Source organism: Bufo gargarizans, chromosome 5, assembly GCF_014858855.1.
Source record: "Bufo gargarizans isolate SCDJY-AF-19 chromosome 5, ASM1485885v1, whole genome shotgun sequence".
Lineage (NCBI taxonomy): Eukaryota > Metazoa > Chordata > Amphibia > Anura > Bufonidae > Bufo > Bufo gargarizans.
This window is the reverse complement of record NC_058084.1, coordinates 141,175,088-141,201,899: the sequence shown is the minus strand read 5'-3', so window position 1 is coordinate 141,201,899 and position 26,812 is coordinate 141,175,088. Positions and strand designations below refer to the sequence as shown.

Sequence of the window (26,812 nt, the reverse complement as noted above, 5' to 3'; positions counted from 1 at the left end):
GGCGCAGAAGGAAAGGAATGCCAAACGGTTTTTGGAAGGCAGATTTTGCTAGACTGTTTTTTTGACACCATGTCCCATTTGAAGCCCCCCTGATGCACCCCTAGAGTAGAAACTCCCAAAAAGTGACCCCATCTAAGAAACTACACCCCTCAAGGTATTCAAAACTGATTTTAAAAACTTTGTTAACCCTTTAGGTGTTCCACAAGAATGAATGGAAAATAGAGATACAATTTCAAAATTTCACTTTTTGGGCAGATTTCCATTTTAATGTTTTTTTCCAGTTACAAAGCAAGGGTTAACAGCCAAACAAAACTCAATATTTATGGCCCTGATTCTGTAGTTTACAGAAACACCCCATATGTGGTCGTAAACTGCTGTACGGGCACACGGCAGGGCGCAGAAGGAAAGGAATGCCATACGGTTTTTGGAAGGCAGATTTTGCTAGACAGTTTTTTTTTACACCATGTCCCATTTGAAGCCCCCCTGATGCACCCCTAGAGTAGAAATTCCAAAAAAGTGACCCCATTTGAGAAACTACGGGATAGGGTGGAAGTTTTGTTGGTAATAGTTTAGGGTACATATGATTTTTGGTTGCTCTATATTACACTTTTTGTCAGGCAAGCTAACAAGAAATAGCTGTTTTGGCACAGTTTTTTTATTTTATTTACAACATTCATCTGACAGTTTAAATCATGTAGTATTTTTATAGGGCAGGTTGTCACGGACGCGGCGAAACCTAATATGTATACTTTTTTTTATTTGTAAGTTTTACACAATAATATAATTTTTAAACAAAAAAAAAATCATGTTTTAGTGTCTCCATAGTCTGAGAGCCATAGTTTTTTCAGTTTTTGGGCCATTGTCTTAGGTAGGGTCTGATTTTTTGCGGGATAAGATGAAAGTTTGATTGGCACTACTTTGGGGTGCATATTACTTTTTTATCGCTTGCTATTACACTTTTTGTGATGTAAGATGACAAAAAATGGCTTTTTTTACACCGCTTTTATTTTTTACGGTGTTCACCTGAGGGGTTAGGTCATGTGATATTTTTATAGAGCCAGTCGATACGGACGCGGCGATACCTAATATGTATACCCTTTTTTTATTTATGTAAGTTTTACACAATAATATCATTTTTGAAACAAAAAAATAATGTTTTAGTGTCTCCATATTCTGAGCAATTGTTTTTTTTTTTTTGGGCTATTGTCTCAGGTAGGGGCTCATTTTTTTTTTTTGCAGGATGAGGTGACGGTTAGATTGGTACTATTTTGGTGGGCATACGCCTCTTTGATTGCTGGCTGTTGTACTTTTTGTGATGTAAGGTGACAATTTTTTTTTTATTTAGCACAGTTTTTATTTTTTACGGTGTTCATCTGAGGGTCATGTGATATGTTTATAGGGCTGGGCGATATGGACGTGACGATACCTAATATGTCTATATGTCTTTTCCCTATTTAAAAAAAAAATAAATTCTTGAAAAAGGACGCTTTTTTTTTACTTGAAACTTTACATTTTTTGGTAAAACTTTCATTTTATTAACTTTTTTTTTTTCACTTTATTATTTGTCCCACTCTGGGACTTCAACATTACAAGGTCTGATCCCTGTTTCAATGCAGCACGATACATCTGTATTGTGCTGTATTGAACTGTTAGGCCCCTTTCACACAAGCGTGACGGATTTGATCCAAATGAAGTTCAGTGAAAATGCTGCGATTTTGGCACTAAAACAAGTCAGTTTTGACTGCGAGGAGGAGAATGTGGGTTCATCCTTTTATAGCGCAGCGGGCTTGCAAAGGTCAGTTTGCAAGCCTGTATTCTGACCTTCGTGCGCACCCTGCAAAAGTTTACAATTACTGCCGCATGTCCATGCCCACCTTTGAACGGCTTTTGGCAGATTTGCGGCCTGGGTTGACCTTTCAGGACACCAACTTGCGGCGTTGTGTTTCTGACGAGGAACGCCTCATCATCACTCTCCGGTAGGTATTTTTTTTTGTACTTTGAAACATGTTAAATTAAATTTGTATGGTTTTCTAGCTGATGTTTTCATTACATGCCTCTGCCCCGTGCCAACCTAGTGCATGTTCATATTATTGTGTGTGGACAGATCATATCCCCCTTCAATTTGAACGTGTTGGGATCTGGCTTTGGCATTCGCCCAGATACAGCCATGCATTTAGGGGCGCTAATAGATTCCCCCAATGCACATAACGGGCCGGCGAAGTTTGTTTGCCTGAGCCCAAAAAGAGAGTATGTTGAGAGTGTTTTCATAGTTGTAACCCGTTTTTTTTTTCTTTTTTTTCCACAGATTTTTGGCTACGGGAAATTCATTCTCTGCACTCCACTTCGAGTTTCGCATGGGGACCTCCACCATAGCTGGCATAGTAAAAGCAACGTGTGCCACTATTTGGTTGCGGCTGCGAGCTGCCACAACCAACCAGGCAGCAGTGGCTCCAGATTGCCCATGGCTTCCTGGAGAGGGCCCAATTTCCAAACTGCACTGGTGCCCTTGATGGGAAGCACATACGGGTGAAGAAGCCACCAAACTCAGGGTCCCGATTCTACAATTATAAGCAGTTTTTCTCTGTGGTTTTGTTGGCCTTGGTGGACACAAACTACAGGTTTATAATTGTAGACATCGGGGCCTATGGAAGTTCGGCAGATGCTCACATCTTCCAGGCTTCCAGAATGAGTCGGTGGCTTCAGAGCAACAAACTAGACATTCCCCAGCCAGCTCGTCTTCCTGGTCTAGCGGGACCACCTGCCCCCTTTGTAATTGTTGGCGATGAGGGGTTTGCGCTCTCTCCACACCTCATGTGTCCTTTTCCCCGGCGCAGATTGGATGACAAAAGGCGCCACTTCAATTATCGCCTAAGCAGGGCCCCACGATTTGTGGAGTGTGCCTTCGGGATCTTAGCCAGCAAATAGCGTGTTTTTCTTTCGGCCCCGCAAAATGTCAACACAGTGATCCAAGCCTTTGTAGTCCTACATAATTTAATTTGTCTGTATGAGGCTACTCAGGAAGAAGATGCGCTTGCCTTTTCAGCACAAGACCAGGGAGAGCCCTCTCAACTTGGACGAGCTGGTTCTGCAGGACTGCGGGTCAGGGAATTATTTTCAGATTATTTTTCCTCCCCTGCTGGTTCATTTTCTTTGCCTTCACAGCAATCTTCCCGTGAGGAGCCCTAAGTTGTTGTCCCTTTTCACTCAAGATGACTTTATTGAGTGCATAGATCCTGGATGGATATGTTTTTTAGTTAGTTGGGTCATTTTTGACATGTTTAAATTTGCATAATTAAATGTTGCTGGAGTATGTAATAAAGGACGTTACATTACAAACTGTGCATTAATAAAAACATTACAAGGATATAACGAAAATACATTTTCTTTATAAGGTGAAAAGTTGTCTTTTTTTGTAGTGAACTCAAAAAAGGTGTGCCTGTACAGGCCAATAACACATAAAACAAAATATTGCACACATTAAAGTTGCATAAAGCGATGGGGCGATGAACCGCCAGCCTCATACTGGGGGCCAGGTTAACTGCCTGGTGCGGAGGGCCCAGGCTGTGGTTGTGGCACACTTTGGGAGGCAGAGGGTCCCGGTGGGCGGTAAGTGGCTTCCCCACTATATGATGGGCCATAATGGGGAGGTGGGGGAACATAGTGACGCCCGTGATGTGGCGGATATTCTTGGTGGGGTGGAAACACTGGCGGAGAGGAACGTTGGACTGGCCCACTTGTGTTGCCATACATCTGCCAATTATCACTGGCCCTAAATAGATCTGAGGGATCATTTGGTGGCGTGCATGCCTCCAGAACTGTACTGATGACCGTTTGTACCCGAAAGTAACGTTCTGGAGTCAAGTTACGGAAATGTGTGGCCAGACTCCTGGCATAGAGGTCATAAGTGTCCTCATGCCTGGCCCTATTAAGGTACTCAAGTACCTGTACATTGACCGAAGTGTCACCAGGCTGCGCGGATCTTTTGTGCCGTGACTGTCCGGCCAAGGAAGCCTCCACTTCTGAAGTGGGGGGAGCGGTTGCTTGGGAAGCCCTTGTGGAGGTCCCTTGTCCCACTTCGGTAGCAGATGGTGACGATGGGCCTTCTACTTCTCCGGCACTGGAGTGGTGCTCCACTGTCCCCTCCACTTCCTCCTCAAGGTTATTCTCCGTTCTATACAATAAAAAAAAATACATTAGGTTCAAGTTAGCCAAGGGATAACATGTCTTTTGCGTACATTTGTGGGAAAATTATACCAACATCAACTGTAAGATTCTCTAAGATTCAAATTGTTTGCTATAGGCAACTAATGCCAGTTGTATCATACAGCATTGCACAAAAACCAAACCTTTAGCTCAAATGCACATTTGGCACATCGGCTAACATCGGCACAAAACGAACACAAAAGGTACACACACAAAAGACAGATGTTGGTAGAATCTGACAAATATGGCTTAATACAAGTCCACATTCAAATGAAAGTAAAGTCCCAAACAAAATTTGCTTATATATACGTTTTCTCATATGAGGCAAAATTACTCCTACATAATGGCTACGTGAAAAATACAAAAAACTTACGGACGAAGATCCATAATGTCGCATAGAAACATAAGTTGTTCTTTAAACATATAGGGCCGCTTCTTGGGGAGGCCAGATCCACTGCGGCTATGGACAATTTCCTTGCGGAGCGGGTCTCTACAGCTCCGCGAACGGTTTTTCACTTCTTCCACTGAAATGATTTGAAAAAAATATATATAATTTCACTCTGGAACATGTACTAGCACACATACTACAGGATACGACATGTACTAGCACACATACTACAGGATACGACATGTACTAGCACACATACTACAGGATACGACATGTACTAGCACACATACTACAGCAGTGATGGCGAACCTGTGGCACGGGTGCCAGAGGCGGCACTCAGAGCCCTCTCTGTGGGCACCCACACCCTGGAAAATGTCTATGTTGTACCAATATACCTTAGACTTCTCCTGTCAGTCATTAGCGCAGGGGCACCATAAACAACACAGGCAACGCATTGAATGTAGGCAGGATATTGTAGATAAATGATCAAGTACATGGAAGATATACTATATCGGACTGTAGTATTCAAGGTAAATTGCTGTGTTAGCACTTTGCGATAAATAAGTGTGTTTATGTTGCAGTTTGGGCACTCGGTCTGTAAAAGGTTCACCATCACTGTACTACAGGATACGACATGTACTAGCACACATACTACAGGATACGACATGTACTAGCACACATACTACAGGATACGACATGTACTAGCACACATACTACAGGATACGACATGTACTAGCACACATACTACAGGATACCACATGTACTAGCACAGATACTACAGGATACCACATGTACTAGCACACATACTACAGGATACGACATGTACTAGCACACATACTACAGGATACCACATGTACTAGCACACATACTACAGGATACCACATGTACTAGCACACATACTACAGGATACCACATGTACTAGCACACATACTACAGGATACCACATGTACTAGCACACATACTACAGGATACCACATGTACTAGCACACATACTACAGGATACCACATGTACTAGCACACATACTACAGGATACCACATGTACTAGCACACATACTACAGGATACGACATGTACTAGCACACATACTACAGGATACGACATGTACTAGCACACATACTACAGGATACGACATGTACTAGCACACATACTACAGGATACGACATGTACTAGCACACATACTACAGGATACGACATGTACTAGCACACATACTACAGGATACCACATGTACTAGCACACATACTACGGGATACCACATGTACTAGCACACATACTACGGGATACCACATGTACTAGCACACATACTACAGGATACCACATGTACTAGCACACATACTACAGGATACCACATGTACTAGCACACATACTACAGGATACCACATGTACTAGCACACATACTACAGGATACCACATGTACTAGCACACATACTACAGGATACCACATGTACTAGCACACATACTACAGGATACCACATGTACTAGCACACATACTACAGGATACCACATGTACTAGCACACATACTACAGGATACCACATGTACTAGCACACATACTACAGGATACCACATGTACTAGCACACATACTACAGGATACCAAATGTAAATGTTTTTTTTCGCTTGTCTTGGCCCAAACAGACGAAAAGAGCTCCTGAGTGATCTCCTGCCAGGCAGCGTCCATTTTGTACCGTCATGGTACTCAGGAGATCGGGTGTCCCAGATGCAGGGCCATGACAATAATTTTTTCCACATGTTGTGGCCTAAGAATTTTAGGCATGATGCCAAATGCACTTCGGGGGCTGGCTGAAATCTGCAGAGCTGCTCCTCACTGATAAGGCGTGATGCAGAGCCTTGTAAACTGCCAACTTCCTGGGTCAGGTGACTTCACAGTTGCTAAGATACATCTTTTGAAATCCAAAAGCAACGCAGCCAATCCGCATGCACTGCGTTTTTCACGCAGCTCCATTCACTTCTATGGGGCCGAAAAACGCCGAATATAAGACATGCTGCGATTTTAACGCAACGCAGAAATTAAGCCTGAAAAACAACGCTCATGTACAAAGCACCATAGAAATAAATTGGTCAGGATTCAGAGCGGGTGTAATGCGGAAATCACGCTCGTGTGAAAGGGACCTTAGTGTCTTACACTGTAAGACGCTAATAGTTGCCTAGGAGACCCAGCCTGGGGGCTGGGCCTCTTAGGCCTCCGTACATGCCTGGCTTGGGGCTGCCATGGCAACCATCGAGTCCCCACCACAGTAGCGCGGAGACCGATGGATGAGGTGAGGGAGCGCAAACCTCCCATATGCGGCGGTCAACGCTGACCGCGGCATATGAGGGGTTAATCCACCGGCATCGGCATTATCGATGATGCTGGTGGATGCAGCAGGGATCCGGCTATTAAGGGATCCGGCTGTTAGTAACAGCCGGATCTCTGCCGCTGATCGCGCCACTGCACGCAGGGGGGAGGAACGACTGCAGGACAAGAACGCTCGTCCTCTAGCGCTAAGTGCCGGCGATTTAGGACGAGCATTCTCGTCCTGGGTCGTTAAGAGGTTAAAGGGTTTCTGTCATCAGAAAAATGGGTATTAACCTAGCTGACATTAGCGATGTGCTAATGTCAGCTGAGCATAACTATATTAGTCCCATGTCACTTTGTGCCGCCGTTATTGAGAAAAACAAACTTTTATAATATGCAAATGAGCCTGGGGGGGGGGGGGGGTTGGGCGTTGCACCTGCTAATATAGGCTCCGTTCACTTACTTCTTTTCACGCCCTTCTACACTTGATTGACAGTCAGGGAAATCCGGGGAAATCTCGCGCCTGCGCCGTCCCGTTCAGTTTTCGGCGCAGGCATAGTGAGGGAAGGACGTTCGCCGACAGCCGGCTTCCTCAAGGTGCCTGTGCTGAATCCTGAACGGGATGGCGCAGGCGCGAGATTTTCCCGGCAGACAGGAGACCAACGCCGACTTGGCCCTGTCAATCAAGGGTAGAAGGGCGTGGAAAGAGGTTTGCGAATGGAGCCTCTAGGAGCAGGTGCAACGCCTCCCCCCCCCGCTCCTAGAGGCTTATTTGCATATTATGAAAGTTTGTTTTTCTAAATAACGGCGGCACATAGTGACATGGGACTAATATAGCTATGTTCAGCTGACATTAGCACATCGCTAATGTCAGCCAGCTTAATACCCATTTTTCATGTGACAGAAACCCTTTAAGTTACAAATTGGGGTTCTGCACTTGGAGCTGATCTCTTTCTATGTGCTGCCAGTCTCTGTGAATCCGATTATTCTTGGGCTACCCTGCCTACGTCTTCATTCGCCAATTGTGGACTGGCACTCCAGTCAGATCTTGCGATGGGGCTTCCTCGCCTACGGTAACTGTAGACCTGCCTGGACTTCCGAAGCAATATGCCAATTACACGGACGTCTTTAGTAAAAAAAGACGGCGAGACTCAGCCTCCTCATCGTCACTATGACTGTTCGATCGACCTTCTGCCTGGTGCCACTCCTCCTCGTGGTCAAGTATACCCACTCTCACTTCCAGAGACTCAGGCGATGACTGAATACATCAAAGAGAATCTTGAGAGGCATGGGCGTCCGCAGGGGGAGGGGGCAAGGGGGTGCAAGTGCCCCCCCCCCCTGGAAATCTGTGAACTGAGTTCTGCCTCTGCAGCACTGGCAGATCCGGGGGGGGGGGCAACTGCACCCCTCCCCCGAGCTGCTCAGAAGTGGGGGGCCGCAGTGGCAGGGCACAGGGAGATGAACGCTTCCATTGTGGCACTAGGCCGGCAGCCTATCAGAGGCCGGGCCAGGCGGCGCGATAACGTCATCGCGCCGCCTGAGCAGTACAGCGCGGGAGAGAGGTATGCATCGCATCACTGCCAAGGAGGGAAGTATAAGTGTTTATTTTTTTTGTGTACAATACTGGTGGCTACTGGCACATAATGGGGGTCTCTGGCTACTGGCACATAGTGGGGGTCTCTGGCTACTGGCACATAATGGGGGTCTCTGGCTACTGGCACATAATGGGGGTCTCTGGCTACTGGCACATAGTGGGGGTCTCTGGCTACTGGCACATAATGGGGGTCTCTGGCTACTGGCACATAATGGGGGTCTCTGGCTACTGGCACATAATGGGGGGCTGTCATTACTGGCACATAATGGGGGGGCTGTCATTACTGGCACATAATGGGGGCTGTCATTACTGGCACATGATTGGGGGGCTGTTATTACTGGCACATATTGGGGGGGCTATTACTGGCACATGATGGGGGGCTGTTATTACTGGCACATGATGGGGGGCTGTTATTACTGCCACATGATGGGGGCTGTTATTACTGGCACATGATGGGGGGCTGTTATTACTGGCACATGATGGGGGGCTGTTATTACTGGCACATTATTGGGGGCACTATAGGGGCATCTACTGAGGCCACAAAGAAGGGGTGTTTTATATAGGGGGCTCTGTACAGTAGAATTTTATACTGGGGCACATTATGGTGGGTACTATGAGGAAGGGGGGAGAGGAGTTCTATGGGGTCATCTACAGGGGGGAACTAAGAAGGGGTATTTTATACTTGCAAATTATGGGGGACACTGAGGGCATCTACTGGGGCATTTTATACTGGTACATTATGGGGGGCACTAGGAGGAAGGGGGAGAGGAGCACTATGGAGGCATTTACTGGGGGCACTATATAGGGGTATTTTATACTGGCACATTATGGGGGCACTATGGTGACATTAGCTCAACTGGGGTCATTACAAGGGGGGATTTTTTGCACTGTCACATTATAAGGAGAATTATTTCTACTGGGGGGCTTTATTACTCCTACATGGTATGACCCCCTAGTAGCACCACCATCCTCTCCCTGCTCTACTATTCCTCTGCCCCTTCTCCAAATCCTTATTATGATTAGGAAAAAACACAACATCAGCTCCGCCAAGCCCCCCAGCCAAGTGTTGAAGTGGTGTCCGAGATCCCCAAGGGCCAAGCCAAGTAATTGTAAGTTTTCATGTGAAATATGTTTATGTTATACACATATAGCCTACACTGTGCTGCACAATATACAGTATACCGTTGCACTGTGTAGTCTGTTCTATAATCACCATTGTTTTGTGGCGGCGAACAGAAAATAATCTGGAAGTGCCCCTCCCGAGACCAGGCTCTGGATCCACCACTGCACAGCTCATGCGTTATTATACTTTGTGATAATGAATATGCCCCTCCCCTTCATTACATTCTCAGAAACAAGCAGAGCATGGATGTCAATAAAATTATGCCCCCCCCCCTGGAAAAATTTCTGCGGACGCCCATGTTAAGAGTGGGTTTATTCGGAAATCCACTTCACCAGCCGGGCTGGGTTCTTCTTTGTGCAGAAGATGGATCCTTGCGGCCCTATATAGATTATCAAGGTCTGAATAAGATCACGCTTAAAAACCGATACCCTCTTCCGCTGATCTCCAAACTCTTTACCAAACTCGACCTGCATGGTGCATATAATTTTGTCCGCATTCGAAAAGGTGATGAGTTGAAGACCACTTTCAACACTCGTGATGGACACTACGAATATCTCGTCATGCCCTTCAGTCTATGCACTACTCCTGCAGTATTCCAAGAGCTAGTTATTGATGTCTTCCGAGACCTGCTCTATACCTGCGTGATTGTGTATCTGTATCATATATTGGTCTTCTCTCCAGACTTGACCACTCATCGAAGGCATGTACGACTAGTCTTACAGCGCTTGAGGGAAAATAAACTCGAGAAATGCACCTTTCAAAGAACAACACTACCATTTCTCGGATACATCATCTCAGATGCTGGGTTACAGATGAATCCTGAAAAACTGAATGCGGTAAAGAACTGGCCTTGCCCACAGGGTCTGCGTGCTATACAGTGCATCCTGGGATTCGCCAATTTCTATCGGCAGTTTATTTCGAACTTCTCCTCCCTAACGTCTCCAATATCCTCTCTTACTAAAAAGGGGCGAATGCCAAAGACTGGCCTCCTGAGGCAGAGGCCGCTTTCGTCCAATTGAAAAGATCCTTTGCATCTGCACCTGTCCTGCGACATCCTGATGTCTCCCGACAATTCTTGTTAGAAGTGGACGCCTCCTCCATAGGAGCCGATGCGGTCCTAGTACAAAAGAATTCCAAGGGCAAGATGTTCACCTGTGGATTCTCCTCTAAGCTCTTCTCTGCCGCCAAGAGGAATTACTGTGGCGTTATCTATTGGAGGGAGCCCAGCATCCGGTAAATTTTTTTACTGAACACAAGAATCTCATGTACCTGCAGACAGCTCAGTGTCTGATCCCCCGCCAAGCCAGGTGGGCACTTTTCTTCTTCCATTTTAACTTGGAGTTACACTTCCGCCCAGCTGAGAAAAATATCAAGGTGGATGCTCTGTCCCGATCTTTTGATTTTTCTGACCAACAGGAGGAGCCTCAATACAAGATAGATCCTGCTCGCTTCATCATGATGGCACCTGTCCTGGTAAGAGACATTCCTTTCTGGAGAACATTAGTACCTGCTGCCAAAAGTAAAAGTAACCTGTTGTGGGGGTAAAACTCCAAACTGGCCAGTCATCCCGGGATCCACAAGACCACAGAACTAGTGTCTCGCCAGTACTGATGGCCCACATTGTCCAAAGACATACGTGACTATGTTTCTGTTTGTACCGTCTGTGCTCAAAATAAAATTTCCAGGAGCAAACCACCAGGCCTGTTGCTACCCCTACCTGTTCCTGATGTTCTATGGCAACACATTGCCATGGACTTTATTACAGATCTGCCTTCTTCAGCTGAATGTACCGTGATTTTGGTGGTGGTGGACCGCTTCTCCAAGATGGCACACTTCGTTCAATTGCCCTCAGCTGCGGAACTTGCCAAGCTGTTCTTAAAACATAAATTTCGACTACATGGTTTGCCTGGGCATATTGTTTCCGAGGAGTCCAGTTTACATCCAAGCTCTGAAGAGACCTCTGTCGTCTGCTAGAAATTGACCTGGACTTCTCTTCCAGTTATCACCCCCAAACCAATGGGCAAGTAGAGCAGGTCAATCGAATTTTGGAGAACTATCTTCGACATTTTGTTTCTACGCAACATGACAACTGGGTATCACTGCTACCTTGGGCAGAATTCGCTTACAACCACAATAGTGAGTCTACTAGATTCTCGCCATTCTTTGTCGTCTATGGTCAACACCCTCATACTCCTCTTCCTGTATCTTCCGGGTTACCAGCTGCAGACTCTTCCTTTAGAGATTTTTTTGAAGATTTGGAGTGACACCAAGGTCTGTATTGATAAAGCGGTGATCCGCATGAACACCAATGCTGACAAAAGAAGGAGACCACCCCAGTTCTCGTCTGAGGAGAAGGTATGGCTTTCCTCCAAAAACATCCGCTTAAGATTCCCCAGTTTTAAGTTTGCTCATAGATTCCTTGAACCCTTTGAGGAGTTAAAGATGATCAACGAGGTGACGTACAAGTTACCTCTGCCTTCCTCTCAGCGCATTCCCAATGCCTTACACGTATCTTTGCTTAAACCAGTGGTCCTTAACCGTTTCTCAAAGGTTCCCTCTACTCCTACTCCAGTGTCTGAAAATATCTTGTGGACTGGAAAGGATTTGGTCCAGAAGAGAGGTCCTGGGAGCCTCAGGAGAACATTCATGCTCCGGATCTTATCAAGCTCTTTCTGTCTCTCCATGGACTCAAAAAGGAGGGGGGGGGGGGCACTGTAACAGCATCCTCTAGGCGATGCTGTCCCCCTGCTTACCACCGTGGTTCCGGGCATCTGTGATCAGGGTCTGTACTTCCCTGTCTCTGCTGCAGCTTTGGGTTCTGCCTGTGTGGTTAGTATTACCTTTGAAGATTCCGCTCCACAACTTCCATTCAACCTGAACACTGCTTGAACTTGGCTTTGGTTGTGGCAGTACGCATCACTCCCTGGGCGGGGCTGAGTTGTGTCAGGTGATCTCGTTAACCTATCCTGGCTCTCCTGCAGGCACTTTAGTAGCCTAGCCCTCTAGCCTCAGTGTCAAGGTAATCTTGTGCTAAAGAGCTTGCTTACCACTCGTGTTCCTGACTTCGTGCTTCATTCCTGGACTTCGTTTATCTCCTATCCCAGCCTGCTTGCATCGCCTCTCCTGTTGCCGACATTGGATTGTCTGACCTTGCTCCTGTGCCGCCTGCCTTGACCCTTTGCTCATCTTGACTACGTCTCTGCTTCATCCGGTTCCTGTCTTGTTGCTCCTGGTCACGACCATGCCTGGTTTACTACATCTGTACTGTCGGTACCTTCGCAGGTACCTCCTGGACTGCCTAGAACAGCTGTCACTGACTGGTTTACGCTCCAGTGTAGCCCCAGGCAACTACCGATGGTCAAGCCTATCCTCACCATCTGAGGCTCTAGTGAAATCCGGGTAGTTGCTTAGTCACGCCCCTCTGGAGCATTGCTAGTCAGGGGCACAGTGGGTTCACAACCGCTGTTCTGTGATAACGTGGTAATAAAGTTTGTGCCCCACACTTTTTTTTGCTTTCAAGTTGTTTTTGTTTTGCTCGATTTTTTCCCTTTCTATCTGTATTCACGTATAGACTATTGTCCTGTGAAAGGGCTTTGGCTTTATTGAAGGCTGCTTCTACAATTGTGGAGGAATATCGTTTCTGAAGAAACTTTGTCCGGATGACCTCACTCTGGGAAATAAAGTCCGTGTCTGTGGAGCAGTTACGTCTTATCCTCTGGAACTGACTAAAGGGAATGTGTACCGGATGCCCCAGTCTGTAGAGTTGATGCACTTAATGAAATTTTCTATAGAATAGATGTCCCCGTTCCATATGAATATTAGACAGGGCTGGCCTTAGGTGTTCAGGCGACCTGTGCGAGCTAATCTTGTGGCACCCCCCTCGAGTTCACCTAAACATACACAAAAGAGGAAAACAATCCTTGTAACAAACAGTTTTTTTAAAGGGCTTCTGTCACCCCACTAAACCGTTTTTTTTTTGTTTACTTATAATCCCTATACTGCGATTTATGCCTACATAATCTAATTAATCATTTTGGTCCAGTAGATTGTGTTAAAAACGTGCTTTTAAATATGCAAATTACCTTGCTACCAGCAAGCATCCTCCGATCCTAAAGACGCCCCCTCCTCATGTTGATTGACAGGGCCAGGGAACGGGATCGTTCTCTGCTGGCCCTGTTTGCATTCAAAATCTCGCGCCTGCGCCGTACCTATCTTCAATCGGCGCAGGCGCACTGAGAGGCGGCCGCTCCATCCTCAATGCGCCTGCGCCGGGTGTAGATGTGACGTCATCGGCGCAGGCGTATTGAGGATGGAGCGGCCGCCTCTCAGTGTGCCTGCGCCGACTGAATACCGTTACGGCGCAGGCGCGAGATTTTGATAGCAGACAGGGCCAGCAGAGGACGATCCCGTTCCCTGGCCCTGTCAATCAACATGCGGAGGGGGCATCTTTAGGATCGGAGGATGCGGCTGCTACCAGCAAGTAGCAAGGTAATTTGCATATTTTAAAAGCACGTTTTTAACACAATCTACTGGATCAAAATGATTAATTAGATTATGTAGGCATAAATCGCAGTATAGGGATTATAAGTAAACAAACAAAAAAAACGGTTTAGTGGGGTGACAGAAGCCCTTTAATTACAGATAATTTAAGTGCAAGTGCAAACAAGTACAATCATACCCAGTGTCACCCATAGCCAGTCCCCTGCCCCCCTTAGGCCTAGTTCACACGAACGTATGGCTTTTATTGTTTTTTGCGGTACATTTTTTCACAGATCCGTTGTTCCGTTTTTGAGTTTCGTTGTGTTTCTGTTTCCTTTCCGTTTTTCCGTATGCCATGTACAATATACAGTAATTACATAGAAAAAATTGGGCTGGGCATAACATTTTCAATAGATGGTTCAGCAAAAACGGAACGGATACGGAAGAGATACGGATGCATTTCCGTATGTGTTTGTTTTTTTTGCAGCCCATTGACTTGAATGGAGCCACGGAACGTGATTTGCGGGCAATAATAGGACATGTTCTATCTTTCAACGGAACGGAAAAACGGAAACGGAATGCTTACGGAACACATTCCGCTTTTAATGCGGAACCATTGAAAAAAAAAAACGGCCCGTACACTCGCAAAAAAAAGGATCGTGTGAACTAGGCCTTAAAAATACACTGTCACCTTTACCCAGTCCCCTGCCCCCCTTAATCATACCCAGTGTCACCCTTACCCAGTCCCCTGCCCCCCTTAATCATACCCTGTCACCTTTACCCATTCCCCTGCCCTTCTAAATCATACCCAGTGTCACCATTACCCAGTCTCCTGCCCCCCCTTAAATTAAGGGTGACAGACACTGGGTATGATTAAGGGGGCAGGGGACTGCATAAGGGTGACAGAAAGAGAGGCCTTTTGACAGGACGGAAGTTTCCTCACCATTGAGCTTATGTGTTGATAGGTTGAAGATCTTCACTTCTTGATTATCTGAGTCTTTGGCCTATTGCACACGACCGTATGGCTTTTTCAGTGTTTTGCGGTCCGTTTTTCATGGATCCGCTGTTCCGTTTTTTTGTTTCTGTTGTGTTTCCGTTTCTGTTCCGTTTTTCCGTTCCGTTTTTCCGTATGGCATATACAGTATACAGTAATTACATAGATAAAATTGGGTTGGCCATAACATTTTCAATAGATGGTTCAGGAAAAAACGGAACGGAAACGGAAGACATACGGATGCATTTCCGTATGTGTTCCGTTTTTTTTGCGGATCCATTGACTTGAATGGAGCCACGGACTGTGATTTGCGGGCAATAATAGGACATGTTCTATGTTAAAACGGAACGGAAAAACGGAAACGGAATGCATACGGAGTACATTCCGTTTTTTTTTGCGGAACCATTGAAAAAATGAATGGTACCGTATACGGAACGCAAAAAACGGCCAGTAAACGGGGAAAAAAACGGCCGTGTGCAATAGGCCTTTGGATGTTATATTTTTCGCTTTGCTTTGGCCTCCTCTACATCCCCTTCTGCATTTTTTCTTTTTGCTGGTCTTTTGCCCAGTGGATGAAAATAATTGGTGATGGTTACTGTGTTGGGGCTTTTCAATATGGGGTACACTGTGGTGGGTGTGAGAATTGGAGGTAAGGATAAAAAAGAGGTCGGAGCCAGGTTAGAAAGAGAGGTGGTGTTAAACATTTTGGATTGTCTTGAATTGATGTCAATGTTATTTTATGTGTGTATTGTGGGGATTCGCTCTGGTAGGCAGGTTAGCGGATGCAGTATAGAGGCAAAGGACCAGGTTGTCAATCACTCTTCAGTGTTTTTTCACACTTATAACACAACAGTCACAGTGAACGCACAGCACCCGCACTGAATCCTGACCCATTCATTTCAATGTGTCTGTGAACTAGCATTTTTTTCATGCATCAGTTCTGCGTTGTATGAGAATGGCAGCATGTTCCATATTCTGCGTTTTTCAAGCAGCCCTGGCCCTGTAGAAGTGAAAAACGCATTTTTCACTGATGGTTGCTAGGAGATGTTGTTTGTAAACCTTCCGTTTTTCATCACACACATAAAAAACGTATGAAAAGTAATTGCACCTACGCGTAATAAACTGAAACATTGAACGCAAATGCAGACAAAACTGACTGAACTTGCTTGCGGAATGGTGCAAGTTTCACTGAAATTATTCTAGAAGAATCCGTATTGTTCGTGTGAAAGAGGCCTAAAACTACAAAGGGAATTTGCGGCCGAATCTGCGACTTCTTCCCCTTCCACGCCATGTACACCAGTTCCAAAAAAGGGTGTGGGCGGGGAAGGGGAGGGCCAGCAGTCTCGTCTCATTTATCATTTGCTGTTTTAGGCGTAGAAAACTATATAAATCTACGCTAGCAAGGGAGCTGGCATGGATTTAGGCCGCCAATGGATGCTCCGGTCTTAATAAATGACCCCAATAGTTTCTATCTGCTTCACCTAAAGGGTTGCCAACCATTTAGGAATTTCTGGACAGTCCGTAAAAATAGGCGACTTTTTTCCAGTGTCCGTGATTATCTTGAGGCCGGAGGTACTTGAGTACTTTTGGTGGTGATTTTCATAATTTTACCGCTCACAGTAAATGCAGGTAATGGGTTCTTACCGGTATATTGAGCTATAAACATGTACTACTTATCATCTTTACCATTCATTATGGTTTTCCAATTTGTCAGTAAAATTTTTTGTCAGTCTGTGATTTTGGGACAAGTTGTCCAGAAAAAAAGAAAACATCTGGTTGGCAACCCTGTTCACCTGTACTTACTGTAAGTGAAGAACAAAACCACAAACCGCATGCGTGGTTCACAACCGCTGTAGGCTGTCACTAATAAGCTTACACACAGAGACAATGAGGACCTGGGGAGAACAGCAGACAACCAGGCTCCATCACTTTCAGCAGTCTCTGCTAGGATGAGTACCACCACTGCCAAGTGAAGCCACTGCTCACAGCAACCAATCAGCGCAAGCGTAACATTTCACAACCGACCGTAGAAAGATTTCAGCTAAACTCTGATTGGTTGCCATGGGCACCTGCTCCACTTACTGTCTCTAAGCTTCTCCTAAAATAGTCGCCAATTCCTACCACACAGCAGCCTCCAGCACCTGACGTGTGACGTCCCTACTCCCCCTCGCTTCTGAGTGAGACTGCTGAGAGGGGGCGTGCTATTCCTTCACTGCTGGGAGGGGCGTGGCCATGACGTCACCCAGAGACTGCTCCGCCCCCTCCAGCCCTGGAACACAGCTTCTCCAGGTCTCCGGCAGTCAGGCAGCTCCGCGGTAAGACACTGGGGGCTGAGGAGGAAGCACGGAGACCGGACACCTTCCACGCCGCGTCCCATTCATTCACACAGAGCGGCGGCCGGCACCGCGGGAGCCTGTTTATGCTGTACCGTCGTCTGACTAGGTGAGAGGTCACCGGCTGCTGGTACCGGCAGGGTCCTGTACGTGACATAGTGGGGGTGGTGACGGCGCCTGCTTACATGTCTGTGAGCTATCTGGGGGCAAGTACGTGGCTGTGCTTCCTGCCAGTGAGCTGCCATGCAGGGCACAGCAGACCGGCCATGCCAAGCTGCACACTGCCATCTGTGTCCAGCAGAGAAGTAGGAAGAGCACAGAGCAAAGTCCATCACCGCCCTGTGCCCAATACTTGATGTGAACCCACTTACCCTCACTGCCCAATGCTGGATGTGAAGCCACTTCCATCACCGCCCTGTGCCCAATGCTGGATGTGAAGCCACTTCCATCACCGCCCTGTGCCCAATGCTGGATGTGAAGCCACTTACCCTCACTGCCCAATGCTGGATGTGAACCCACTTACCCTTACCGCCCTGTGCCCAATGCTGGATGTGAAGCCACTTACCCTCACTGCCCAATGCTGGATGTGAACCCACTTACCCTTACCGCCCTGTGCCCAATGCTGGATGTGAAGCCACTTACCCTCACCGCCCTGTGCCCATTGCTGGATGTGAACCCACTTCCATCACCGCCCTGTGCCCAATGCTGGATGTGAACCCACTTCCCTCACCGCCCTGTGCCCAATGCTGGATGTGAAGCCACTTACCCTCACCGCCCTGTGCCCAATGCTGGATGTGAAGCCACTTACCCTCACCGCTCTGTGCCCAATGCTGGATGTGAACCCACTTCCATCACCACCCTCTGCCCAATGCTGCATGTGAACCCACTTCCATCACCACCCTCTGCCCAATGCTGCATGTGAACCCACTTCCATCACAACCCTCTGCCCAATGCTAATGGTGAACCCACTTCCATCACCGCCCTCTGCCCATTGCCGGATGTGCACCCACTTTCTGTCACATCCCACCAGTCATTGCTGAATATGGCCCCACTTACCCTCACCGCCCTCTGCCGAATGCTAAAAGTGAACCCACTTCCATCACTGCCCTCTGCCCTTTGATGGATGTGCACCCACTTTCTGTCACACCCCACCAGTCATTGCTGAATATGGCCCCACTTACTGTCATCGCCCTCTGCCCATTGCTGGATGTGAACCCACTTACCCTCAGCGCCCTGTGCCCAATGCTAAAGGTGAACCCACTTCTATCACCGCCCTCTGCCCAATGCTGGATGTAAACCCCCTTCCTTTGGCATTTGATAGCCTCTCCTGATGTTATTTGGGTGGCACTTGTGTTAGTCATCGCCCGGTGACATCCCGAGCATGTGACTGCTCCGTCAGTAATTATGTTGTTTGGAGGCTGACAGCTATGTTTGAACTGGCGGTGCTGGATGTTTGGGAAATATCTCCTAGGGGTTGTAGTCCTGTGTAATTTGGCTGCTGACTTATCCACAGTCCACAGGGTTCTGTGATGGTAGCGAGGTCTAAGTTGCTGTGTGGGTCTGTGAGCCATGTAGGCCAGTCTGTATTCTGCCCATAGAGCAGCAGTCAGAACTGTGCTACCACTGAGAATAATGTACTGGGAACCTGACCTTAGAGGGGTTTTACCGTCTTCTACACCTGGGGTGGACAGGCTTGTAGTATGCCAGTCTCGGGGTCCTGTGACCTGACCCTTGTAAGGTTGCAAGCAAAAAGTTGCACGTTTTTGGGTAAAAAGGACTTGTACAGAAATGTGCATCGGTTCTATTGTAGAAAGCCTAGAAGCTTTGCTAAATTACCCCCGTTGTGTTAACATTTCTGACAATTTTCACAGTGTTTGCTGTCAGTGAATAAACAAGATTTTTCTCATTCATTGACACTTAAACACACTTTGTGATTGGTGGGAAATTGAAACAGAAATTAAATTGCAAAGTTGTAGAAAGGGTTTTGTCCAGGAGGTAAAAATTTCTGACCTATCATCAGGATAGGTCAATAATATCAGATGGTTGAGGGTCCAGCACCTGGTGCCCCTGCTAACCAGCCGTTAGAAGTGACAATGACACGTGGGCGTGCATTTGGCATGTGCCGTCTCATCTGTCAGTTACATGGCCTTCCTACTGCTCAATGAGCTGCAATACCAGGCACAGCCACTGTACAATGGACGGCGCTGTGCTTGAGTCGCCTCATCAGTAGGACTTCTTCACTGTGGGGCGCTGTCCCACCTGCGGTGCCTGTGCAATCGCTGCTCTGAAGCCTCTGCCCCTGCTCGGCTACTTGGAGCAGTGGCGCAGGCAGGAAGTTGTCAGGTCCGGGCTAGAAGTCTGACCCTGTCATTCTAGCGGCAGGGAGGACAGCCCCCCACATGTGACATATCGCTTCTGTCATCGCTACTTAGTATGCTATGTAAGCAGAGTGCCCGTGCCTCTTCCATCAGCTGATCGGCAGGGGGTGGCCGGGAGTCAAGCACCCACTAACCTGATACTGATGACCTATTCTGAGGATAGGCCATCTGTATTTAAAGGGATTTTCTGACAGTTCAGTATTAATCGCCTATCCTCAGGATAGATGATCAATATCTCATTGTCAGAGGTCTGACTCCCAGAACCTGTTTGAAGAGGTCGTGGTGCTCCGGGCGCTGCGCCCCCCCTTCTAGGCAATTGATGTCACGTTTATTGGTCACTATGTGCAGCGCAATTCCATTCATGTGAATGCTGTACAATGTATGGCGCTGTGCTTTGTAAGGGTACTTTTTACACTTGCGGCAGAGGATTCCGGCAGGCAGTTTAGTCGCAATCCGGACGCAAATGGATGGTATTTTTCAGACGTATCCGGATGCGGATCCGTCTGACAAATGCATTGAAATACCAGATCTGTCTCTCTGGTGTCATCCGGAAAAACGAATCCGGTATTTCTTTTTTTAACAGATTTAAAGGTCTGCGCATGTGTTGAAGAATGGATCCGTCAAGGCGGTAATTTTAATCGGCATTCCGGCAGGTGTTCAGGATTTTTGGCTGGAGAGAAAACTGCAGCATGCTGCGGTATTTTCTCCGGCCAAGAAACATAAGAGGGACTGAACTGAAGACATCCTGATGCATCCTGAACGGATTGCTCTCCATTCAGAATGCATTAGGATAAAACTGATCATTTCATTTCCGGTATTGAGCCCCTGTGACGGAACTCAATGCCGGAAAACAAAAACGCTAGTGTAAAAGTACCCTAAGCTGTGCAGAGGCTGCAGCACTCACTTGAGTGTCATGGCCTCATCAAACATCTGATCACCGGGGGTACTGGGTGTTAGACCCCCACCAATCTGATGTTGGTGCCTATTTTGAGGACAGGCCAACAATAATTACCTTTCAGGAAATGTAATGGTTTGCCCAGGATTTTACTATTGATGGCCTATCCGCAGCATAGGTCATCAATATCTGGTCAGTGGGGGTCTAACGCCTTGCTCCAGATCAACTGTTTCCTTGTAGCTTCCGTTCAGGAACTGCACAGCTCCGTCCTTTGTGTAGTGGACGGAGATGGAACTGCAGGCCTGCTCCCATCCTCTTCAGTGACAGCAGCGCTGCATTTTTAACCAGGTGTTATCCAGGTAACGGATGAAGTTCCAGTGCCAGCTTGCACCTCTACTGCAGAACAGCTGATCAGCAGGGGTGCAGGGTGTGAGACCCCCGCTGATCAGTTATTGGCGATCAGTAGTAAAATCCTGCAATTATCGCTTTACGCTTTGTTATACGAATGTAAGCCGAGCTATATGAATAATGGCAGCCGTGCCTGAGGGGTGCTTACTAAATAGGCTCATGATAGATGCTTGTACCGTTATCTTATAAAACCCGCACAAGTGCCAAGCTGGATCGTACTCTAAGGCCCCTTGCAGACGAGCGTGTCCGGATTATGTCCAGATGCGTTCAGTGAAAACTGTGCCATTCCGCAAACAAAGGCATTCAGTTTTGTATGCGATCACGTTCAGTTTTTATCGCCTGGGTGCAATGTGATTTACTGTGTTTAGTGAAAAATGTGCGATTTTGCAAGCAAGTTCATTCTGTTTTTTTATGCAATCTCGTTCAGTTTTTATCGTGCGGGTGCAATGTGTTTTTCACGCGCGTGATAAAAAAAACTGTAGGTTTAGAAACAAAATCTCCTAGCGACCATCCGTGAAAAACGTATCGCATCCGCACTTGCTTGCGGATGCGATGCGATTTTCACGCTGCCCTATTCACTTCTATGGGGCCAGCGTTGCATGAAAAACTCAGAATATAGAACATGCTGCGATTTTCATGCAACGCAGAACTGATGCGTGAAAACCAACTCTCATGTACACAGACACATTGAAATGAATGGGTCCGGATTCTGTGCGGGCGCAATGCGTGATGCGAACGCATTGCACCCGCGCAGAATACTCGCTCGTCTGCAAGGGGTCTGCAGCACATTTGTGGCCCCAAAAATCCAGTAACTATGTCAGTAAGGCCTCATGCACACGACCGTTTTTTTTTTTTTTTTTTTAAGGTCTGCAAAAACGAGGTCCGTAGGTCCATGATCCGTGACAGTTTTTTCGTCCGTGGGTCTTCCTTGATTTTTCGTTTTGGTGTCCGCCTGGCCGTGCGGAGCCAAACAGATCCGTCCTGAATTACAAGTCAATGGGGACAGATCCGTTTGACGTTGACACAATATGGTGCAATTGCAAACGGATCTGTGACAGGTCTGTGCGGCGCATTGCTTAATGATCTGTCACTTACCAGTAGGAGGAGCTCCCGGCCGGACACAGACATCGCAGCAGCAAGCAGGTAAGTATAATGCTTCTACAAATTGCTAAGTAACCATGGCAACCGGGACTGCAGTAGCATCCTGGTTGCCATGGTTACCGATCGGAGCCCAAGCGATTAAACGGTGCATTTTCTGATTTTTCAACGGACCCATTGAAAGTGAATGGGTCTGCGGAAAAAAAAAAGGAAAACGGCACAACGGCCACGGATGCACACAACGGTCGTGTGCATGAGGCATCAGGCTATCCTAGGTTTCTGCCTCTGTCATGAACAGAAGCTGTGGTGCAAGTGTGAACAAAGCCAGAGACCGCGGTGTGCCAAGACTGTGGTAAATGCACCGTGACCTCCAGCAGGCACAAAGTAGTGTCTTGGGTCACACACACCAGATTGCACTAGGATTGGTGCAATATTTATGGAGGTAACTTGACAGTTTGCTGTCAGGAGAAAGAAGGATTGACCATGTAGAGTTTCAGCATGCCTGATCCTTTCTTCTCTTGGAAATAACTGTCAGAGGGGCCCAATGGCCACTTGCGGTGGAGGAGTTTCTTCAGATCCCACTCACTATCCCTGCCGTGCTGTATATAGTTGCTTCTAGGGCAGAAGAGGTTGTGTGTGTGTGTGTGTGTGTATATATATATATATATATATATATTACACACACATATCTCGGTGATTGTATTTTTCCATTGAAGGCACAGCAGAGGTCTCGTGCACCTCTTTGAACGCCCTATTACATCGCCATATGAAGCAGAGATGTAATACATGCATGTACATGGGGCCTTAGGTAGGTTTCACACAAACCCAGACCTACTTTGTATTTTGGCTTATGTAATATTTGACAGGCAGGTCATCTAATAAATAGTGGGGTTTCAGACATCATATAGTACATGGGTCCAGAGATCTCCCCATTAATCACTCCAGTTCTGTTACATTAACTTCAGGCTGGCAGCTTAAAGGGGTTATCCAACCTCTCCAACAGTCCCCCATGTGCTGGGCCCCTCACACTGAATCTACTTACCCCGCTCCCTGTGCTGCTCTTGGTTCTCGCACCGCTGTTGCTGCCTCTCCCTGTGCACTGATGAAACTATCTGGTGCCGGTGGGGGAGCAGCCAATGGCAGACGGGGACGAGCCTCCCCAGCATTGCAGGTGACACTAGGGAAGCTCGTCCCCGCCTGCCATTGGCTGCCTCCCCCCCAATACCATATGTTTTCATCCGTATACAGGGAGAAGCGGCAGCGGCGGTGCTGAGAGCAGGGTAAGTATATTACCTGTGAGGGGCCCGGCACATGGGGGGCTGTTGGAGACGTTGAATAATCCCTTTAAGAGCAAGTCATTTCTCAGGAGCAGTCTCCTTTCTGCTGCAGCTCTTTCCCTTTAACTCCCACAGCTTCTAACAGAACATACAGCTGGTAGCAGTTGAAGATTTAAACTGCGACCATCTCAGTGAGGTCAGAGGTGGACAAGAATTAAGGCTCTTTAACACGAGCGGATCCTGTGCGGGTAATCCACTGCATGAAAGAGAGCCAGGCCCCGCTCCGGACAGCAGTAACATGACTGATAACGCTCTGTGCCTCTATGTGATCTTTTTACTGCAAAATCACAGTGAGATAAAGTGGTCACCGGGATTTAGTAGTAAAAAGATCAGAGAGGATCGGAGCATTATCAATCAATAATGCTCCGTGTCTCTGCTGTCCGGAGTGGGGCCTGGCCGTCATTCATGCTGCGGATTTCACGCATGGGATCCGCTCCTGTGAAAGAGCCCTTAAGAAAAAAAAAAAAACAGCGGGTGGCGCTATACAGATACGTGTTATTGAGTAGCTCAGTGGCTATACTAAAGTTTTAGTTAAAAGCAATTAAAGTATTCAGACCCAGGTGTAGGTTTGAAAAAGGTAGAACATTTTTTTTTCGTGGCACAACCCCTTTAACCACATACTGGCAATAGAGAATAAACATAGGATGAGACCTGTGAAAATGTTGTATAATTGAATTGTGGAAAATTCATATGGCGGTACTCTGATAGATTCCTGTTATACCAGATATGATTAAGGCCTCTTGCCCACGAGCGGAAGGGCTCCGCGCCCATGCTGTGGACCGCAAATTGCGATCCGCAATGCATGGGCACTAGGCCTGCACAATATATCGCCAAAGCAATCGCAATTAATCGCCATATCGCAATCGCCAATTGGCCGACCCAAAAATGCTGCAATTATATTACCATATTTTTTGCTTTATAAGACAACTTCTCCCCCCCCCCAAAAGTGGGGGGGAAATGGCAGTGCGCCTTATAAAGCGATGGTTGACTTTTTACGTGGTTGACACGGATGTATCGCCGGCCGCTATGCTGCACAGCGCGGCCGGCGATACATCAGTTACAGTGTGGGGGGGAGGCAAGTCGTTATTTTAATGAACAAATGTTCTTTTATTTATTCTATTTTATTTATCTGTTCTGTGCAGTGCTATTAAGAAAATGGCAAGTTTTGTATTTTGTACTTTTGCAGTAATGCAAATATGTTATTTAATTTAGTAAAAGATGTTTTATTTTGAAAAACACTGTGCATTTCGGTTCTTGAGTTAAGCATAACTACATTTCTGCATTATCAGTAATTTGTGTGTGCTTTTGCCTTGAAAATCCAAGCAAATAGACCTCTAGCACAATTCCCTTAAAATATTGCATCGCATACCGTTATCGCAATTTTTAGGGCCCCAATCGCACAAAATTCCCATATCGTGCAGCACCGACCGTGGGGCACCCGCATAGGGATCAGAGACCCATTCACTTGAATTGGGTTCGCGATCCGTCCGTTCCGCAAAAAGATAGAACTTGTTTTATCTTTTTGCGGAACGGAACACCACAGAAGCACTCCGGATCAAGTGAATGGGTCCGCATCCGTGATGCGGAATGCACACGGCTGGTCACCCGTGTATTGGGGAACCGCCGTATGCGGCCCGCAGCACGGGCACGAAGCCCTTACGTTCGTGTGAAAGAGGTCATCAATACCTGATCAGTTGGGGGTGGCAATCAACTGTTTGAAGAGGAGTTTGTGCTTGAGATTATACTGCGCATCTTCTCGCTTGCAGTGGTGATGCAGTGTAGTGCTTGTTCCATTCCAGTGAATGTAAACAAATACCTGTAATTACACTTCATCGCCGAGACTTCCGAGAAGTTGTGAAATCTTGATGAGGAAGTAGCACTTGTACAGAGCACCACTTCCTCTTCAAACAGCTGATCGGCGGGGGTGCCAGGAGTCGGACGCCCCTGATCAGTTATTGATGACCTATCCTTTATGTATTGGCTGTACATCCCTTTAAGCCATTTGTACAGCTTCTTGACTGCAGCAGTTGTATTCCTGCACGTGGCTCTATATTACGCCTGGTGTATGAAAAGCAGCACAGGGGTTTGCATTGGTTGCACCTGTCCTGTCCATATCAAAGCAGAAAGTTATCACTTTTACTTTGTTCATTTTTTATTTATTTTTTCTGCCGCTGTGGTATGAAACAAATCTTAAGGGGATAAGTGGGATTTATAAAAATCCTGATCCTACACACTGGCGCAGAGCTGAGTATTTTCTAGGGCATGCTACATTCTGCTACTTCTCTTCTGTAGCCAACATTAATAGGTACGTGGCTGGTCATTTCTGCTGCTCGGCAGACTGTAGAAAGAACAGAGCTATTTCATATATAGGTTTCCATGATTTGAAGCATAGGGTACGTACGGCCACAGGGCACCCGCTGGTTGAGCGACAGCTGTAATGGCCAGGATGACAGAGTAGCAGTGGTCCCATAGAAATGAATGGGGTCTCAAGAAATCCAGCAGTGTTGCGTGACCTGACAGGACTAGGCGAGACGGTGAGAGTCCTGCCATCGCCGCCCACACACAGTGACTGACAACCTCCCGCGTATAGACACTGATGCCGGGTATTTGCTGCAGAACTCGTCCTATGTTTTGCAATGGGTGAGATTGGCAGCATTAATTGACGTGCCCCTAATTTCCTATCTATGCTCCAGGTTAGCGTCACCATGGATTCTGAAAGGACTATGCAGCGAGTCGTGGAGCTTCAGTAAGATTTCTTTGTCGCTACTGTAAATGCTGCAGGTTCTCAGCTCATCACCCTTGTGGGGCTGTTTCTTTGGATTCTTTTGCTCCTCAAGAGGAGCCCTCATTGACCTCATTTACAGGCACAGCGCTGTTTGCTCAGTCCAAGGATGAGATGTATAAAGAGCTTGCCTACATGGGTGACCGGCTTATCCAGGTCATCAGGAATTATGAGAATCACCCTGTCTACCTCCCTGAACACACAACCTGACGTGTATAGCGCATGTCCATAGAGGAAGGGTTTTGCAGATCAATCATTTCCTAGACTCTTGCTGGCTGAAGAACCCCCTCTTATACCTGTGCAGCACCTGTAGCTATGGTCTCGGCTGTCATACTGAGGACAGCAGTAGAAGACATCAGGTATGCCTTTTTCAGGTGGATCATCATGTCTTTGTTGCAGAAAGACTACATGCTTGACTCTTTCTCAGAAATGAAAGGAAATGTCCCAGAAATAGGAAGTGGCGCTCATGTCTGCGGTACAGAAGGTTAAGAGGAAGTTGTGTGTTG

The 26,812-nt window shown here is 46.9% G+C and overlaps 2 protein-coding genes across 5 annotated transcripts in view; one reads left to right on the top strand and one right to left on the bottom strand.

Moving 5' to 3' along the window:
• Positions 1 to 3,398: 3,398 nt before the first annotated feature.
• Positions 3,399 to 25,283, bottom strand: LOC122937775. Of its 4 annotated transcripts, none has more exons than XM_044292814.1 (3): positions 25,211 to 25,283; positions 4,577 to 4,727; positions 3,399 to 4,171 (listed from the first exon to the last, which is right to left on the bottom strand). In XM_044292814.1, exons 2-3 carry the CDS (start codon positions 4,624 to 4,626, stop codon positions 3,535 to 3,537), a joined length of 687 nt encoding a protein of 228 aa, XP_044148749.1. In that variant the 5' UTR covers positions 4,627 to 4,727; positions 25,211 to 25,283; the 3' UTR covers positions 3,399 to 3,534. The 4 variants fall into 4 exon arrangements, with proteins under 4 accessions (XP_044148749.1, XP_044148746.1, XP_044148748.1 ...); XM_044292811.1 differs by lacking the exon at positions 25,211 to 25,283 and adding an exon at positions 17,780 to 17,845; XM_044292813.1 differs by lacking the exon at positions 25,211 to 25,283 and adding an exon at positions 17,158 to 17,228.
• The window catches only part of LPIN2 (lipin 2), an 83,399-nt gene continuing 73,911 nt past the window's right edge, over positions 17,325 to 26,812 (top strand). Inside the window, exon 1 of the mRNA XM_044292810.1 lies at positions 17,325 to 17,517. The gene's annotated coding sequence lies outside the window, so the exon portion shown is untranslated. The remainder of the gene's footprint in view (positions 17,518 to 26,812) is intronic.

What these genes read in the sequence shown, in the direction of transcription:
- LOC122937775 (XM_044292811.1), bottom strand. Translation starts at nt 17,816, where the DNA reads ATGGAAGTGGCTTCACATCCAGCATTGGGCAGTGAGG. An exon ending in TCCAGCATTGGGCAGTGAGG is followed by an intron (nt 4,728 to 17,779) that starts GTAAGTGGGTTC and finishes AAATCATTTCAG; the next exon opens with TGGAAGAAGTGAAAAACCGT. An exon ending in GACATTATGGATCTTCGTCC is followed by an intron (nt 4,172 to 4,576) that starts GTAAGTTTTTTG and finishes TTTATTGTATAG; the next exon opens with AACGGAGAATAACCTTGAGG.